This window comes from Tarenaya hassleriana, unplaced genomic scaffold (assembly GCF_000463585.1).
Source record: "Tarenaya hassleriana unplaced genomic scaffold, ASM46358v1 Cleome52, whole genome shotgun sequence".
Taxonomy (NCBI): Eukaryota; Viridiplantae; Streptophyta; class Magnoliopsida; order Brassicales; family Cleomaceae; genus Tarenaya; species Tarenaya hassleriana.
In genome coordinates, this window is record NW_010967884.1 from 617,467 (window position 1) to 634,317 (window position 16,851).

The following is a 16,851-nucleotide window of genomic DNA, read 5'->3' on the forward strand; positions in this document are numbered from 1 at the left end:
TTTTCTAAAAATCATATATATATGTGACATATGCATAATTTTTAGAAAAAAAAATACATATACCACATATGCATATAAAACATATATATATATATATATATGTATTATATATATGTGTGTATATATATAAATATGTTTATATATGTGTATATATGTATATCATTTCATTATATATGTATGTGTATAATTTTTAAATTTTTATTTTTATTTTTATTATTTTATTTTTATTTTATATTAATTAATATTATTAAATATTAGGGATTGATGATGTGGCAGATGACTAGGATGCCATGTCAGCATTAAATAATATATTTTTTCGTTCAGGGTTTTATTTGCCAATTTTTAAAAGTATAGAGTTTTAATTGCCAATTTTTAAAAGTACAATGTTTTTTTGGATCAAAAAAAAGTATAGGGTTTAAATTGCGACGAGAGAAAAGTACATGGTTTTAAATGGAATTATCCCTATATTTTATATGTATGTGTTATATATGTATTTTTCCCTAAAAAACATTATATATATATATGTATGATTTTTAGGAAAAAAATCATATAACACACATACATAAAACATATTTATATATACACATATATCTATATAATACATACATATATATATGTATATATAAATATGTTTTATATATATGTGTGATATATACATACTTTTCTAAAAATCATATATATATGTGACATATGCATGATTTTTAGAAAAAAAATACGTATACCACATATGCATATAAAACATATATATATATATGTATTATATATATGTATGTATATATATAAATATGTTTATATATGTGTATATATGTATATCATTTCATTATATATGTATGTGTATAATTTTTAAAATTTTATTTTTTATTATTATTATTATTTTATTTTTATTTTGTATTAATTAATATTATTAAATATTAGGGATTGATGATGTGGTAGATGACTAGGATGCAATGTCAACATTAAATAATATATTTTTTTGTTCAGGGTTTTATTTGCTAATTTTTAAAAGTATAGAGTTTTAATTGCCAATTTTTAAAAGTACAATGTTTTTTTGGATCAAAAAAGTATAGGATTTAAATTGCGATGAGAGAAAAGTACAGAGTTTTAAATGGAATTATCCGTAAATAAGTACCAAAAAAAATGAAAACTGTGGTGGGGACCACTAGTCCACAGAGTGTCTCCCTCCCTCGGATTAAAAAATTAAAAAATAGATAAAGATGCCTTTTCCCATGTGTAGCAGTGTCCTAGACTTACCCCACCGTTCATGGTGGACACTAATCCTATGCCTCGCAGACCACCGTGACGGAGAGATTATTAGATGCACTTGGGTGCATCGTAAGCACCGGATATTTATGGGTCAGGCCGGTCCGACCCAAAACACGAGCCGGCCTAAAATTTTCGGTCTGGAACCCCAGCCTTTTGGGTTTTTTTTTGGGGTTTGGGTTGGGTTTTGGGTTTAAAATTTTTAAAAAATAAAATCAAAATAAATTATAATTAAAAGACAAAAAATTTAATACATTTTGTGATAATAGAAAGATAAAAAAATGGATAACAAAGTTATATATTTTGATTTAATATAAATTAAAATTTGAATTCTTTAATTTTATATGATAATAAAATTTTAAAAATATTAAATTATTATATTTTTCAATTGGAATAATTATTTGAAATTAATAGTATTGTAATTTTGATGATATCATCTATGAAAATATTATATCTTAAATTATTTAGTTTAAAAAAATTTAGTTTTTTATAATTCTCTATATTATATAATATTTTTATATTTTTAATACATATATATAGATTATATATATATATGTGTGTATATAAAAGATTGAATAAATGTATATATATATGATTAAATATATGTGAATATATATGGACGTATATATATTTACCGATATATGTATATATTTATATATAATTTATATTTTAATCGGGTCTATGGATCGGGCCGGCCCGAACCCGCTATTGTTCCGCAATTTTTCTGGTCGGGTCGGATCAATCCAAAAAACAAACGGGCTTTGTTTTTTGAAGTCTAAACCCGTAAATTTTATAGACGGATTCAAACCGGGTATCGGGCTCGGGTTTTTTTGACACCTCTATCGACAAGCAGCAGAAGAAAGAACCAAATCTAAAACAAAATGGGTAAAATACAATACAACGATCAACAAAGAAACCAAACCAAAAACAGAATTAGAAATTCCCAAGGACAGAGCGGAGAGAGTTTTTAAAACATCAGAATGAATACAAACGGGTAAGAAGACATAAGCCAAGCCACTTGTAAGGGCGAAATGGGTCCATTATTAAGATAGAGGCTTCTCCCACTTGAGAGGCTTCACCACCTCCCAGGTGAAGTCAGTGTCCTCCCGACCGAAGTGCCCATAAGCCGCAGTCTTCAAGAACCTTCCACTGCCTCCTCTCTTGAGGTCGAGGTTAATGGAGATCATTCCTGGTCTGAAATCAAAGCTCTCTTTCACAATCTTCAGAGTCTCCTTGTCGGGGATCTTACCTGTTCCATATGTGTCGACAAAGACTGATAATGGCTCGGGCACTCCAATGGCGTACGAGACCTGAACCAGTGCCCTTCGAGCAAGTCCATTGGCCACTATGCTCTTGGCAGCCTGCCTGGCTATGTAAGCTCCGCTTCTGTCCACCTTTGATGGGTCCTTCCCTGAGAATGCCCCACCACCATGGGCTCCCCAACCACCGTAAGTGTCTATGATGATCTTTCGTCCGGTCAAACCAGCATCCCCGTGGGGTCCACCGATGACAAACCGGCCTGACGGGTTGAGGTGGAAGATGGTTTTCTCGTCGAGGTATTTCTCCGGGATGACGGGCTTGATCACATGCTCCTTGAGATCACGGGCAATCTCGTCGTTTGTGACTGTCTCGTCGTGTTGGGTGGAGATGAGAACGGTGTGGACACGGTCAGGGACCATGGCACCGTTTTCGTTCTGGTACTCAACCGTCACCTGAGTCTTGCCATCAGGTCTCACCCATGGACAAGTCCCGTTCTTCCTCACCTCGGTGAGGCGAGCACCGAGCTTTGTGGCAAGCACATGGCTGAGGGGCATGAACTCGGGGGTCTCGTCGGTGGCATACCCGAACATGTGACCCTGGTCACCGGCTCCGATCTCTTCCGGGCGCTTGGTGAAATGACCATGGACACCCTGAGCAATATCGGGGCTCTGCTCCTCGATGTTGACCAGCACGTTGCAGTTGTCAGCGTCAAGACCGACATCGGCAGAGACAAAACCGATGTTGCGGCATGTGTCACGGACTATCTTCTCGTAGTCAACCTTGGCCTTGGTGGTGATTTCTCCGAAAACCATGACCATGTTGGTCTTTGTGCAAGTTTCACATGCAACCTTGCTGTCAGGGTCTTGCTCGAGGCAGGCGTCAAGGACAGCATCAGACACCTGGTCACACAGCTTGTCGGGGTGTCCCTCGTTGACAGACTCGGATGTGAATAGAAACGTCTCCATATCTTACAAGCTACAACTCACAAAAACCATAAAAGAGAGAACAAACCCACATCAGGAAAAAAACAATCTCGTCAACACAATAAGTTCATGCCAAGTCATAAATCCATACATGACGAAAGACCACCATTAGATTCTAGAACCGAAAACCAAAAGGAGGTGAAAGAAACCAAAAGGAAAACAAAATTCCCAAGAAAGAACAGAAGTAAATCTTTTTCCAAACACTGTGTATTCAATGTCAGTCGACATCTAATGGAACTACATCGTTTATCCCTCGATCCAAATGGTAAAGAGCAATATATGCGGAAACGATGTTAAATGTTTCAGCCGAAGAACGATCAAATCAAAGGACAGATTACAAAGCAAAACAGATGAGCGGGAAAAAGAATAAGACAGATCTGGATCGATCTAACAAGTGACTGTCGCCCACGATTGAATCCTAATCGGAAACTCGAACTAAATCTTTGAAAATGTTACTGCCACGCCCCGGATTCGCCGAAAAAGGGTCCCATAGAGACATTCCTCGAACGCCTAAGTGCAGGAAAAAAAATGATACCCAAAACAACAATAAAATCAAACAACTCCAGAGCAAAAATCCCCATCGATTCGCGAGCTCAAACCGAACAGCAAAAACATCAACGCAGACCTGTCAAAAGTTCAAATCAAGAGTAGGGAGAGAGAGAGAGAGACCTGTGGAGGGAGCGAAGTTATGAAAGTTAGAGAGAAAATCTGAGAGGAGCCGACACCGAGGCACTGGACGCTCCGTCCGCACACCTTCCCCTTTTATAGGACATCCGCATCTCTTAACTTGCTTACCGGCTTAACCGGTTGAACATTTTAAACTGAAGTGTATACGTGTATGTGTGTGTGATTCAACTTATGCGTATTATGTTAGGCCATTAATTAGCTCAGATCCAAGCGTTTAATTCAACTGATCACATATACTCTCATTTTCATTAATAAAAAAGGTAATTAACCTTATTAAAATCACAATCTAAGGATTTTCTTTTCTAGCTATGGATGACGAATATCTAAAGATTTTCTGGTCATTCTTAAATATAATCTTTATTTGGGTTTAATTGGAGCTCTAGTGAATTAAGGAAAAATAATTATTTTACCATGGATTCACAGGAAAAACTCACAATCTTTGTCTAAGAAAATATTGAATTACATTACTCCCCCACCCCCAACAACCGTGATCACCTAAAATTCAGGTTAGCAAAGTTAGGGTGCGCAATTAATCACAGCCGTCCGATGCAACGGAGATGAAACTTCAACGGTTGGAGATATCGCAGCAGTTGGTTAGGGAGAATGACACTTCACCTGTTCCGCGTCGACGTGGGTGTAATTAAAAATTAATGAAGCCGTAATTAGTATTTTGTTTTTTTTTTTCTGTAAGACCGGGTACTACCGGTCAATCACCAACCCCAGCCGGTTTCCCGACTTGAGGGCTCCCATTCTATTCATTCCACGCACCGAATCCCCCGCACCTCACACGCTCCCTTTCGTGACGTTTCCTTCTCTACAAAACCACACAACTTATTTTCCTAAAAATAATAATTTTGTAAAAAATTAATAATTTTGAAACTATAGAACAAGGAAACAAATTTACTAAACTGTATTTTGATTTTAATTTATTACAGAAAAAGAAATGTCCAGGCCATGGTGTTTTGTATGCGTCTGCGTCTCCAAATGTTATTGGATTGATATTAATTTTGTACATAAATTTGTAAGATGTGAGAGAGAGAGTATCGATGATTAAAACAAATAAAAATTAATACGATAAAGACAGAAATAAAGTGGTGCGGATTAGGTGAGAGTTTGGGAGAAACACAAAACACTTGAAAAAGGGACAAAATCACGACTCAAGAGTCAACACCAAAGCGATTGTGAGCAAACGAGGCAAGCGACCAAACATAGAAAACGACGACATTTGCTTTGCTTACTGGATGAGTACCGAACTGATGTTTCTTTATTTACTATTTTTATTGTAAAATTAGGTAACCATGCATCGCGAGTTTTTCTTTTCTTTTTTTTATTGATAACATTTATTTATAAAAATGATATGTATTATTTGTTTAATTTAAAAATATATATTTGTAAAATTAAATAAGTAAGTATATAACTAAAACGACGCCGTTTGCTTACGGATAGTATTAATAATACTTATCAAGACAAAAAAAAAAATGGTTTCCTCTGCTTCCGTCTGTAAACTCGGTCTGCTACCAATTTTTTTTTTTTTCAAAAGAAAGACAAGTGGCCACAAAATGCCATTGCAAAATTTCTGCAGTCTAATATCAACGTGAAAGCAATACAGCTTAAACATTGGAAGAGTTCAGGTGAAGAATTTTAAACCTCCCCTTTCCGCCAAACCCCGCCAGTAGGAGGGTTCTGTGTGCCATTTCTGTTGGAGTTGTCTTCCTTTGACTCTGGTTCAGCCCCCCTGTCCGAATTCCTTAGATCGAGTAATGCAGCCTTTGATCCCTCACCTAGCCTTACTCTGTGAAATTTCGACGTCTTCTTCTTCCTCTGCTTGCTCTTTTTTAATCCCCTTGACGAGGTATCCTTCTGGCTTTCGGATTTCCCCGGGCCGTAGTTATCCTCGTCTTTGGATATCGGCTCTTCTGCATCTTCGTCCTGAGGTCTGTAAGAAGACTGCAACCTCCTGACCAAGTCCACAAAGCTATCGGCTAATACCCCATCCCTCGAGTTGCTACTGCTTTCAACCTTCACACCTTTCCCTTTATCTTTCGCCCATCCACCATTCTCCCGCGGTTCGACTCCTCTCAAAACGGAATTGTGGGTATCGATGAGCTCTTTCTGCTTTTTAGGGTCAGGGCACAATCTAGCCAAATCAAGAACTAAATCAGACAAGCCAAAGCCCTTCACATAGTCCAAGTAAGTTTCTGCATCCACCAAACCGTGCCGATACTGCCCTGATATGTCCTTGAATGACACATATAGGTCTTCATCATGACCAAGGCAAGCACGTATTTTTTCGACCAAAGACTTGTTGGCATACTTTACATCTCTGTCCCTAGAGGGTGCCGAGGTGTTTGATGCTTGTGAATTGGTAGATGGCTTGCGATTTTGGGCAGCAGCAACTGGAGGGAAATAAGAATCAGAAGGCTTTAGTAATAGCCTCGTTTCAGAAAGATTAAGTGCTGAGGAAAAGTGGGTAATCCTATTCATATTGCCTGAATTCCGTGTGGAACCTGACGAGTTTCCCCGAACAGATATGTGGCCACTATCGGCATCCCGTGAAATTGCAGGCAGCCTAGATGTAGAAGATTGTAGACGCCCATGACATACCGCAGGCCAAGCAGCAGCAGAATTCCCAGCTATTGTACTAGATGCTAGCACTGGGCCATGGCCATTTCTTGCAGGCCAAGCTGGAGAAGGACTAGTCGTTGTACTGCTTCTATTTTTTTGATGTCTCAGACGAGCAGCCATGGTGTTATTGGGCAAACTCCCCAAGTTCTGTCCGGATCTCGATTGACCATTGCTTGCTTGCACAGAGAGAGGAGGAAATGAAGATTCTCCAAGAGTTTCAAATGGTTGAGTGAGAGGATGAACATTTCCAGTGGCTGAATACTCGGAGAAACCAGGTGCATTAGAGGATGCTGTCTGTACTAACCTTGCACTCTCGGCTCTGGAAGTCACCATGCTAGCCTGAATGGCTGCAACAAAATCATCATCATCACCAGAAGGCTCATGACGATTTTCTCGTTCACTTCCTCTGTGGTACCGAAAGCTAGTTGGTATCTGCTGGAGAAGAATCAAACATCAAAGGCAGGCAAGACAAAGATAAAGGAACATATGAAACGGGCATGCAAATATGTAACTGACAATAGTGTTCCCAAAAAAGAAAACACGGACCTGTAATGCAGCACTTCGCTGAGACCTGGACATTTTACCTCCATGTTCAACAGTATTATGCCTCTAAGGACAAATGTAAGAAAGTGGTAACACATTGAAAGATAATCGGTGAGAAAAACATCACAGCAGAACATACCAGAATGTAGAAAGTCCTAAAACTACAAGTACTTACTTTTAATTCCGCTTCATTATGGAAGACGATAAACTTCTTAACAAGGCAGGAATCATCCTCACATAGGAAATGGTCTCCGCGGAAATGCATCTGTTAACGCCAATGATAGATGGTGTCAGAACATATGCAGCCACAGTCTACCATAAGAAATAAACTAGTTGGAACTCTGAAGGCAAGATATAGTGAAGATGGTTTTTATCTTGCCTCCAAGTGCTCGTAGTTTCTGTAGTATTCATATTTTCCCGGATGCACCCTGCATTGAAAATTGAAGCAAACACAAATTATTTTAAGGCCCTCGTCGTCGGAGAATTGGAAATAAATTTTATGAAATATGATTAGCATTACCTTTGGCATATATGACATGTGTAGTGCTCTGTAGACATGTGTGTATATAGTTCATTATCACCATAAAACGGGTTCCTACAGAATTCACACATAGGATGACCAGTGAATCCCCCTCTTTCGTTCTCATTTCCATCAACTTCCGAATCCCCCGTGCTAATGTGCTGGTCCAGTTGTGCTCTGGTATACAGCTTTTGTTCACAAATAAATACCTGGCATAAAAGAGAAACTATCAGAAAACATTTGCAAGAGCTATTGAACCATATAGATTTTCAAAGGCCATACCTTCCGCCCTTCGAGGCATAAACTACACATATGAAGTTCATGGCGATGGTATAAATGACCCTTCAACTGTTCCACGCTCTTAAACCGAACATGATGCTTCGGCCCTTCCTTTGATTGTCTCTCTGCTTTGTCGCAAACACTGCAAGAGAGTCTGCACATTGCCTTGATCATCATGAACTGGTCCAAGTCGTCAAAGAAAGCTTGAGTGTCTTCATGATACCAGAAAGATCCTATCCTGCCATCCTTCCGCTCTGATGGAAATGTGGAGAAGTCGTTGATCGTCCGAGTATAGTCACCCAAAGCCTGCAATAGACGTAAAGAGCGTTTACTGCCAGAGGTACTGATATCTGAAGACTGAAACCGCCATTCTGAACAACGGGTAAATCCTGGAACCTGCTATTATTCACACTACAACAACAAAGAAAACGACATTTCCACAAATTCCAAGCAAAACTACAGGTCTCACTTCTCAACAATTTTTTTAATCACAAATTCAAAGCAAAAAAAAATACAAATTTCCCCAACGAGAAGGCACACAGATGATTAGAATAAACGAATGGCGCACTCGGAAAACCCTAACCTTGGTGACGAAGATGAAAGGGGACTCGGTTTTGCAGATACAGCAGCGGCGATCACCGCAGATGAAACGGAGACGAACGACGCATGTGGTGCAAACCTCACGGTGACCGCAAGATCCATACGCAACCCACTCGAGATTGTCTGCGCAGACGGCACAGCTATCATCCATTTCTTCCTATCACTCCCCTCTCTCTCCGACAGGAAAATCCTTTTTCTCGAGAAATAGAGTTGAGCAGAGAGATCGAGACGGAAGGAGAGAATATGATAGTTGATCTTACGAGGGGGAGGGAAGGTGAAGGGTCTCAGAAGGTGTACGGACGGCCAAGGAAAGTCGCGCCTAGTCCTTCATTTTAATAACACGTGGCATTGCATCATTCCCCTCGCCGCACAACGGCCAATTTTATTTCCCGCTGCTTTGGTTGGTCTTGAGGCCCAGGCCCAGGCCCATTATTAGGCCCGTTAATCCGAGATATAATAACCAATTATAATCTGCTAATAATTAATCGTTTGATTTTTTAAAAAAGAAATTGAAAATTGCATCCTTTGAATTGATTCAGGTAAACTACGAATATATTGGGCCGGTTCATTACTAAGAAGCCCATAAATTCAACTTGCTTAGTCTGTTGGAAAGCCCATTGGGCAAAAATATGTTCTCTTATTCGATCAAAACAGGAATAATGTAATGTAGAGTTTATTATAGTTGCGTGCGTGACCAAACAGGAAATAAAAACTCAGTAACCAATCCGGTTTAATTAATCTCAATACCGGTTTACCAAAACCGGTCAAGGGGGATATGAGGAGTGGAGTATCGGTTTGACAAAACGGCGCTAGCAACCGCGCGATTTGCGGCATCGGAATAGTGAACGCCGTCCCACACGATAGATTTAGTAACGTCGCGGCAAATGGTGGAACCTGGCTGACCACACGTCGCTCTCCTGTCGTAGTTGTTCGGCCGTCCTCCGTAGCCGCAACACGCCATAAACGGATCCTCAAATCCTAGAACCCACCATAAATATTTTTTTAGAATTATATTTCAAATCAAATATTATATATATATAAAGAATAATATATTAAATACTGAACTTTACTCAAATTTCTAAATTGAATATTAACTTTTCCATTTTCGTAAAATAATATGAACTATTAACAAAGTTATATAAAAAATTAAACTAGTCAAAGTTTGCCAAATCCCAAACTTCGTGCTAACGTTAACTAACCCGTTAAATTTTTTGACGTGGCATCATGTCAGACTTTAAATTAACAAAAATTAAAAATAATAAAAATATCATAAAACCATAAAAAATTATATTAAAATAATTACATACATATATACATATACATATATACAAACATAATATTATATATATATATATATATATATATATTATCCCATTGTATGATGTAGGAGTGAAATAATTAGTACGCACCGTATTTTTTGTAGTTGGAGAAGAGACGGTACTTGATGGAGTAGATGTCGACGTGGACAAAAGTGGCATCTTTGAATTGGGATCTCACTTCTTTGAAGAGACGGCGAAGGCCAGCGTTGAAGGCCTTTGCCACGTCATTGTGAACCCGAATGCAGCCGATCGGGTCAAGATCCGATTCGTTATGCGGATGCAGAGCCAACTCCTTCGGCGCGCATCCCATCGGCCCCGTGTTGTGTATCCAAAACTTCCTCCCTCCGTACAAATATACGCTCTCCATGCAGAAATATACGGTTTCGACACGTGTTAGTCACGGTATAAACATTTTCTACAATGTACGAGAATGGAGACCACGAAGCCACCTGAACGGCCTTTTTTATTTCGAGGAGCATGGAAGGGATCTTTTGTACGACGGGTGTGTACGTTAGGTTAGAATCGTACAACGCAAGTAAAAGGTCGTTCTGTCCGATGTCGATCATGTACAAAGCGTTTCGGAATCCGTTTTCGCCCATAAGATCTTGTCGGCCTGTAAAGAGGGTAGTATGTATATATAGAAGTCAATAAAGAGAGATTATGTTATATAAATAATGTAAATGTGTTTATGAAAACAAAAATGATATAATTAATCACCGGAAGAGTGGAGCTCGAGGGATCGATTTCTGAAACGGATGAACTGACGGATTTGGATGGAGAGGGGAAACGCAACGAAGGAGAGAGGAGAGGCGGTCGCGCCTGAGACCGCGAAGTTCACTCCGCTCGTGAAATTCGGTGACAGTGAGTCCAAATATGGACTCATATATCCAATCTTCAAATGATCACCTATCCATATAATTCATCATTTTCACATACATATATATATATATATAGAGAGAGAAAGAGAGAGAAAGAGGGGGTCTAGAGAGAGAGTGTTGAGGAATGAATTACAGAGAAAGTCGAGGATGAGGCGGCCATCGCCGAGGCGGCCGGTGCCTCTGTGGAAGAAGGTGATTCCATGAGGGAGTCCGATTGGTAGTCCGACGCCGGCGAGAACTCCTCCGGTGTCGGAGTTCGAGTCTCCGAAGTTTATAAGAATCGGATTCTTCCTTCCATCATCACTTTCCGATTTGCTACAACCCACAAGACAAAAACACAGAATCACCAGACAATGGAGAAAATGCCAATGACCCATTTCTCGATCACTGACGGTCAAAGATCAAAGATCTGGTTTTTATTGAATCTTGGAACTAATGATCACATTCGAAAGTCAACCTGTCTTGTTATAAGAAAAACATAGTCATGTACGTCAAGTAGTTTCGTCAACTGGTCTTTCTTTAATATCCAACATCATCATATGCATGCATGTGTGTATATTGTATATATGTGTGTGTATAGATCACGGGACACGAGGAAAGGGCATTCACGTGATGAGAACATGTATTATTTCAAGTTGCAATATTTTTTCTCTTAAATATCTAAACAAGCAAACAATACGTGGCCCAATTGGTGTATTATCTTAAGTTTCTTATTACGGTGATATTACAATCATCATTAGGTCATTAATTAGTGTGTATTAGATAAATCATAAATGATTATTAGTTAGTTGCAGAAATGGTTAAGGGGAAGCGGAGGGGAAGAGTAATTGGTGGAGAGTAATTTGGATGAGATGAAATGGTTCGCGGCTTCGGTGAGGTGAACGCCGTCCCAGCTGTTGTACTTCAACCCTTCCGTGCAGACCGTCGAGCCGTTTTGGCCGCACTGAGCCCCGAACCTGAAGTTGTACGGCGGACCGCCCGAGCCACAGCACGCCATGAACGGATCCTCAAACCCTGTATACATAAATTGAATATGTTACCCCAGATTGGATGGTTCAACTAGTAAAAAACGGAGTAAAACTTCTTCCAAATCTTGAGTTCAAATATTCATATGGAGAGAAAGATTCATTCATACTTTTCCTATCTTTTAGTCTTTTAGAAGATATAATTAAATCAAAGATATATTGAACTTTCAAATTATAAAAAAATTGAATATGTTCTGTCAAACTCTAATTACGATTTGAATGTAAAAGTATTGAGAATATACTTGATTTTTGGGCTAATGTTTTTTTCTAACCAAATTAATTTTGTGGTTTGGGTCATTGATTCAATAAATTGAACAAAACAAAAAAATTAATTTAGATCAAATTTCTATAAGATGTTATAAGAACAATGAAAATCTAGATAATCCCTAGATTCAATAAGTTTGAACTAGACTAATAGATACACAAGATCAAGACAAAAGGAAATAAGACCATGTACAGTAGAATTTATAATATTTTTTTTGAATTTAATAGAAAAATCTATATTAGAATGCTTTATTGTGAGATTTTTATATGATTAATTAGTCGTATCCGTGGATTATAAATTAATATCCCCTCAATTCATTGTACCATCAAGCAGAAACAAAGAAATCAAAGAGAGTTTTAAGTGTAAATCATTTTCTAAATGCTTTCCAATTTTCCTATTTAGGAGTTTTAGTAAAATTGTTAATTCTTATTCTTCCCGTTATACGGTCATTCTGATGAAAATACGGGTTAACCATAGATGATATACGTATTTATTTACCGTATTTCGTAGCATTGGCGATGAGATCGAATTTGATGGAATGAATATCGACGTAAACAACCGTAACGCCCTCCAAATCCGACCTGAGTTCGTCGCAAGCCGCTCTAAGCTGATCGTTGAATATCTTCGAAGCTTCGTTCATGTTCTTATGGCAACGGTTCACGTCGAGATCGGTGGGGACGTGCTCGATTAACGTCAGCATGAGAGGGACACATCCTAGCGGCCCTGTGTTATGGACCCAGAAGTTTCTTCCCCCATGATCGTATATAACCTGAAAAATGACGACGACATACATTAGCCATTAATTAGGGTTAATGGTTACTTGGGGCGCAAGAAACGATGTGGGCAAGGATATGGATAATAACTTGCCCTGATCGTATTTTTCAATTCCGCCATGAAGGAAGGGATTTTGTCCACGACTTGATCGAACGTTAGGTTAAGGAACGAGGCCGCGAGATCGTTCTGACCAATATCGAGCGTGTACAAGGCGTTCGAGAATTCTTCCTCCCTTACTAAGCCTCTGTAACCTGCACACACATATATATACCACAATATCGGAATGTGTTATATATATATATATATATGTATGTACGGAGAAGCCTGTCATACCTTGGGAGGCTAGTAAGGCGGAACGGTTACGGAAATGGAGGAACTGGGCAAGCTGAACATCGACGTTGAAAGGTTTTGGTCTTGACAAGATGGCAGCACCGCTTAGAGCAAAGTTGGCCCCGCTTGTGAAATTCGGCGCTATAGGTTCTAAATATGGTGTTAAAAAACTTGCTCCCAAGCCCTCACCTGCAAAAGGAATTGCTTTGAATCCATCACTCTTTTTGTCTTTTTTTTTAATATATATAATCAAACACACATATGATATATATAAATGAAACTCACATATGAAATCGATAATTAATCTTCCGTCGCTGGGTCTTCCGGCGGGATGATGGAAGAACGTGCGTCCGTACGGAGGAGCGACGGTTTGACCGAGTCCATAGTCAGAACTTCCCGTGTCAGAGTTGGAATCTCCGAAATTGAATAGGACCGGATTCCTTTTGCATTGCGATTGGACGCACGTGCAAAGGCAGACGATTTGGACGATGAAAAACACTCGGAGCAATGAAGAGGGTAATAAGAACACTAATCCCATTCCTTTTTATTTTTTGGTTGAGAAATTCGTGTTTTGCTTGGGGGTGTAAAGAAAGGGGAATATGTTAGTAAATTTTGTTAGTTGAATATTAATAATAGCAAGATGTTACAACTAAAACAGTTTTCTGATTTTTTTTAATATTTTATGTCAAATCATTAAGGTCTATAATGGATATTAGATACCAAATTAAAATGAATTTATGATGCTGCCGCAGATTGATATATTGATAATTGTAGTTGCTAGAAGCCTATGAAACCCATCGAGATTTAGAAGGAAAGAAACCTCTTAGAGAATGAGAGGGTCTGGACAGAAACGTCGAAACAAAAAATAAGCGGTCGATAAAAATGCGGTGAGCGTGGATCGAACACGCGACCTTCAGATCTTCAGTCTGACGCTCTCCCAACTGAGCTATCCCCGCTTGTGATACGTGGCTAAATTATTATCTAATAAAATAAGCACAAAGTGGTTTCCACAAATGTTCCAATAACGTTGTTAAGAGCATTTGCAAGGGTCATCGGCGATTCGGCGGCAGGCGAACTAGATCTCGAGCGCTGTGGTTTTTCTTCGGTGAGTCTGTCTTTTCTTTCCGATTCTGTACGTACCTGTTTACTGCTCCTTTTGTCGGGTTTTTGGTTCAGCGATTTCTTCCAGGCTTTCGTTTATGGCTCACCGTTTCTAGATCTGCGTGTGTTCTTCAGTTTTTCTTTTCGATTCATTTTTTATCTCGTGAATTTTCCTCGGAAATACTGGATCTGTACATGCATGGTTGAGATGTGCGGTGATCTGAATTAGTTTCGTAGATCAGGCTGTTCAGGTTTGGTATCTCAATATGAGTGGATGGTTCTCTGGGATTAGATCTCATCCGTGGAATCGTGTTGTTGATTTGATCCGGACCTACGAATACGGTTGGGATCTGGCAAACGTTATGTAACCAGGAGAACGTCGTAAGCGGAAGGCTTGTGGGTTGTGTTGTGTCTACAGATACGGGTTTCCTGGAATTGTTTTCAGAATTGATGAATGCTTTTGTTTTTTGTTAAAATGCGATAAGAATGTGTATTGAATTGAATTATGAATTTGTTGCTGCAGCAGGCTCGGAAAATGGGGCTGTCTTTCGGGAAGTTGTTCAGCAGTTGGAGAGATTGTTACCACTATTCCCACCATTGGTGAGTAATTCGAAATAATGTGTCTCGACATCTCTGTTGTTGTGGTTTCTAAGTACGATTAACCGAATGCTTGGATGACTACCATTGTTGTATCAGGGTTCAATGTGGAGACAGTGGAATACAAGAACATCAGCTTTACAGTCTGGGATGTTGGGGGTCAGGACAAGGTATTGTCATTTCTTATTGCAGTTACACACTTTGAAATGTTTGTTCTTATTTAAATTTCTGGAAGGATCATTTGTGTCTGTCTAAGGCACACACACGGTTCGGTTTTATATGATTATGGTCCAGCAAAAAATGGCTGCTGATCGATTCATATGGCATATGCTGATTGTCTAGGTCCAGTGCTGGTATTAGAATCGTATACCGTCACTCTACAATTGATAAGCTAAATCAATATCTGCCAGCAATTCTAACAGCATCCTTTGATTGTCTCAGGGATGACATTTTGCTGGCTGAAATTCCTAGATATTTCTGTTTTTGTTGCATGTACTGTTTTTAGTCATTTAAGAAGCGCTTATAGTTATACTGGATGTCATAGTTGATTAACTTTTTTAAACGTATGAATTTTTCTTGCTCGCTCATATAGATCCGTCCATTGTGGAGACATTACTTTCAAAACACCCAGGGGCTTATCTTTGTTGTTGACAGCAACGACAGAGACCGTGTTGTTGAAGCCAGAGACGAGCTTCACAGAATGCTGAATGAGGTAAATAAAAACAAACTCAAAATCTCCCCCCCCCCATCTATTTACGGAAAAATCAACCCTAAGTGTTGTATCTGCAGGATGAGTTGAGGGATGCTGTTCTGCTTGTCTTTGCTAACAAGCAAGACCTGCCCAATGCGATGAACGCTGCCGAGATCACTGACAAGCTCGGACTTCACTCTCTCCGTCAACGGCACTGGTAATCCTAAAACAAAACAAAAACGGAATTGGGAAACCTTAAAACTGGGTGGGATGTCCATCATGTCTGATAATATTCGATGTAACAGGTACATCCAGAGCACATGTGCCACATCCGGTGAAGGGCTCTACGAGGGTCTGGACTGGCTCTCAAACAACATCGCAAACAAGGTAATCTCTAGGCTTGGCCCATTTGATATTTTGATTATTAACCAAACAGACAAAAACCGAATAACGCGTAACTGAACCGAGTCTGATATAAAAAACCGAATGACTATGATTTCTTTAAAACAGAAAATCGAACTGAATTCGAAATGGCCATCCTAGTAGAAAGTTGATACTTTTAACCTTGTTGAGTGGTTATGGAATCGAATTCTGAGTGTGAATTGCAAATTTGCAGGCATAGATGGCATGTGTCTGAGATACGGGCCTCAACAAGAAAGTAGTCAATTCCTCGGGTTCCTTGTTATGGGGAGCCTTATATTGCAAGTTAAAAACAACGCTTTACTGTCACATTCCTCAATTCCAAACTCTTATAGTCTCTCTCTTTGAACTTCTTCCAATAATCGATGTATCATCCTTAGAGTTATCTGGTCAATGTTTGTTCTTTCGCGTTCTCTCTCGTTTTGCACGGACAAGACCTCTCTTGTTTCATTGTTCATAAGTTAACTGATCGTCCTTCTTACTATGTTTACATTTCAAAATCCATATTACAAAAAGATTCACGCCTCCTCATATATGGGTCAATATCAAAACTCCGTATTTCTTTAGGAAAGAAAACAGTGAATAAGCGAAAGCAGCGTTCATCGAGCCAAACGACGTCGTTTCAAAATCTTCTACCGTGTGATTGACTAACTTTACCGGCGGCTCTATACGACGTCGTCGTCTGGTTTGGTAA

At 39.1% G+C, this 16,851-nt stretch overlaps 6 protein-coding genes and 1 non-coding gene across 8 annotated transcripts; 1 reads left to right on the forward strand and 6 right to left on the reverse strand.

Annotated features, from left to right (window-relative positions):
- Positions 1-2,115: 2,115 nt before the first annotated feature.
- On the reverse strand, positions 2,116-4,258 carry LOC104827655 (S-adenosylmethionine synthase 1-like). The gene is made up of 2 exons (XM_010560870.1): positions 4,173-4,258; positions 2,116-3,495 (listed from the first exon to the last, which is right to left on the reverse strand). Exon 2 carries the CDS (start codon positions 3,483-3,485, stop codon positions 2,304-2,306), a length of 1,182 nt encoding a protein of 393 aa, XP_010559172.1. The 5' UTR covers positions 3,486-3,495; positions 4,173-4,258; the 3' UTR covers positions 2,116-2,303.
- Positions 4,259-5,653: 1,395 nt separating this feature from the next.
- On the reverse strand, positions 5,654-9,059 carry LOC104827656 (zinc finger protein 598-like). Of its 2 annotated transcripts, XM_010560872.1 has the most exons (8): positions 8,741-9,059; positions 8,161-8,463; positions 7,879-8,087; positions 7,738-7,786; positions 7,534-7,623; positions 7,362-7,424; positions 6,680-7,247; positions 5,654-6,586 (listed from the first exon to the last, which is right to left on the reverse strand). In XM_010560872.1, the coding sequence occupies exons 1-8, from the start codon at positions 8,906-8,908 to the stop codon at positions 5,832-5,834; spliced, it is 2,205 nt and encodes a 734-aa protein (XP_010559174.1). In that variant the 5' UTR covers positions 8,909-9,059; the 3' UTR covers positions 5,654-5,831. The 2 variants fall into 2 exon arrangements, with proteins under 2 accessions (XP_010559174.1, XP_010559173.1); XM_010560871.1 differs by having other exon boundaries at positions 5,654-7,247.
- A 355-nt stretch (positions 9,060-9,414) lies between these two features.
- LOC104827657 (GDSL esterase/lipase At3g62280-like) lies at positions 9,415-11,380 on the reverse strand. Its single transcript, XM_010560873.1, has 5 exons — positions 11,088-11,380; positions 10,794-10,982; positions 10,526-10,689; positions 10,167-10,437; positions 9,415-9,735 (listed from the first exon to the last, which is right to left on the reverse strand). The coding sequence occupies exons 1-5, from the start codon at positions 11,329-11,331 to the stop codon at positions 9,509-9,511; spliced, it is 1,095 nt and encodes a 364-aa protein (XP_010559175.1). The 5' UTR covers positions 11,332-11,380; the 3' UTR covers positions 9,415-9,508.
- Positions 11,381-11,676: 296 nt separating this feature from the next.
- Positions 11,677-13,037, reverse strand: LOC109117329 (GDSL esterase/lipase LIP-4-like). Its single transcript, XM_019204231.1, has 2 exons — positions 12,743-13,037; positions 11,677-11,968 (listed from the first exon to the last, which is right to left on the reverse strand). The coding sequence occupies exons 1-2, from the start codon at positions 13,035-13,037 to the stop codon at positions 11,739-11,741; spliced, it is 525 nt and encodes a 174-aa protein (XP_019059776.1). The 3' UTR covers positions 11,677-11,738.
- Positions 13,038-13,060: 23 nt separating this feature from the next.
- On the reverse strand, positions 13,061-13,886 carry LOC104827692 (GDSL esterase/lipase At3g62280-like). The gene is made up of 3 exons (XM_019204232.1): positions 13,634-13,886; positions 13,352-13,537; positions 13,061-13,269 (listed from the first exon to the last, which is right to left on the reverse strand). The coding sequence occupies exons 1-3, from the start codon at positions 13,884-13,886 to the stop codon at positions 13,061-13,063; spliced, it is 648 nt and encodes a 215-aa protein (XP_019059777.1).
- Positions 13,887-14,231: 345 nt separating this feature from the next.
- Positions 14,232-14,304, reverse strand: TRNAF-GAA. Its single transcript has one exon. It is a non-coding gene; the product is annotated as a tRNA-Phe (tRNA).
- A 663-nt stretch (positions 14,305-14,967) lies between these two features.
- LOC104827693 (ADP-ribosylation factor 2-like) lies at positions 14,968-16,641 on the forward strand (the record flags this gene model as incomplete). Its single annotated transcript, XM_010560916.1, has 6 exons — positions 14,968-15,049; positions 15,146-15,216; positions 15,639-15,758; positions 15,836-15,954; positions 16,043-16,124; positions 16,354-16,641. Coding segments are annotated over 6 exons (480 nt in total), but the record flags the coding sequence as incomplete, so codon positions are not given.
- Between the last annotated feature and the right edge of the window lie 210 nt (positions 16,642-16,851).

Bases quoted from the DNA above. Each gene is read 5' to 3' on its own strand.
- LOC109117329 (XM_019204231.1), bottom strand. From the start codon at position 13,037: ATGTATGTCGTCGTCATTTTTCAGGTTATATACGATCATGGGGGAAGA. The intron at 11,969-12,742 runs GTAAATAAATAC...TTATGTATACAG, and splicing joins CGCCAATGCTACGAAATACG to GGTTTGAGGATCCGTTCATG.
- LOC104827656 (XM_010560871.1), bottom strand. From the start codon at position 8,908: ATGGATGATAGCTGTGCCGTCTGCGCAGACAATCTCGAGTGGGTTGCG. The intron at 7,425-7,533 runs GTAAGTACTTGT...ATTTGTCCTTAG, and splicing joins ATAATGAAGCGGAATTAAAA to AGGCATAATACTGTTGAACA. The intron at 7,248-7,361 runs GTCCGTGTTTTC...CTTCTCCAGCAG, and splicing joins AGCGAAGTGCTGCATTACAG to ATACCAACTAGCTTTCGGTA.
- LOC104827692 (XM_019204232.1), bottom strand. From the start codon at position 13,886: ATGGGATTAGTGTTCTTATTACCCTCTTCATTGCTCCGAGTGTTTTTC. The intron at 13,538-13,633 runs GTGAGTTTCATT...TTCCTTTTGCAG, and splicing joins ATTAATTATCGATTTCATAT to GTGAGGGCTTGGGAGCAAGT. The intron at 13,270-13,351 runs GTATGACAGGCT...ATGTGTGTGCAG, and splicing joins CGCCTTACTAGCCTCCCAAG to GTTACAGAGGCTTAGTAAGG.
- LOC104827657 (XM_010560873.1), bottom strand. From the start codon at position 11,331: ATGGGTCATTGGCATTTTCTCCATTGTCTGGTGATTCTGTGTTTTTGT. The intron at 10,438-10,525 runs GTGGCTTCGTGG...TTCTGCATGGAG, and splicing joins AAATAAAAAAGGCCGTTCAG to AGCGTATATTTGTACGGAGG. The intron at 9,736-10,166 runs GTGCGTACTAAT...GGTGGGTTCTAG, and splicing joins CTCCAACTACAAAAAATACG to GATTTGAGGATCCGTTTATG.
- LOC104827655 (XM_010560870.1), bottom strand. From the start codon at position 3,485: ATGGAGACGTTTCTATTCACATCCGAGTCTGTCAACGAGGGACACCCC.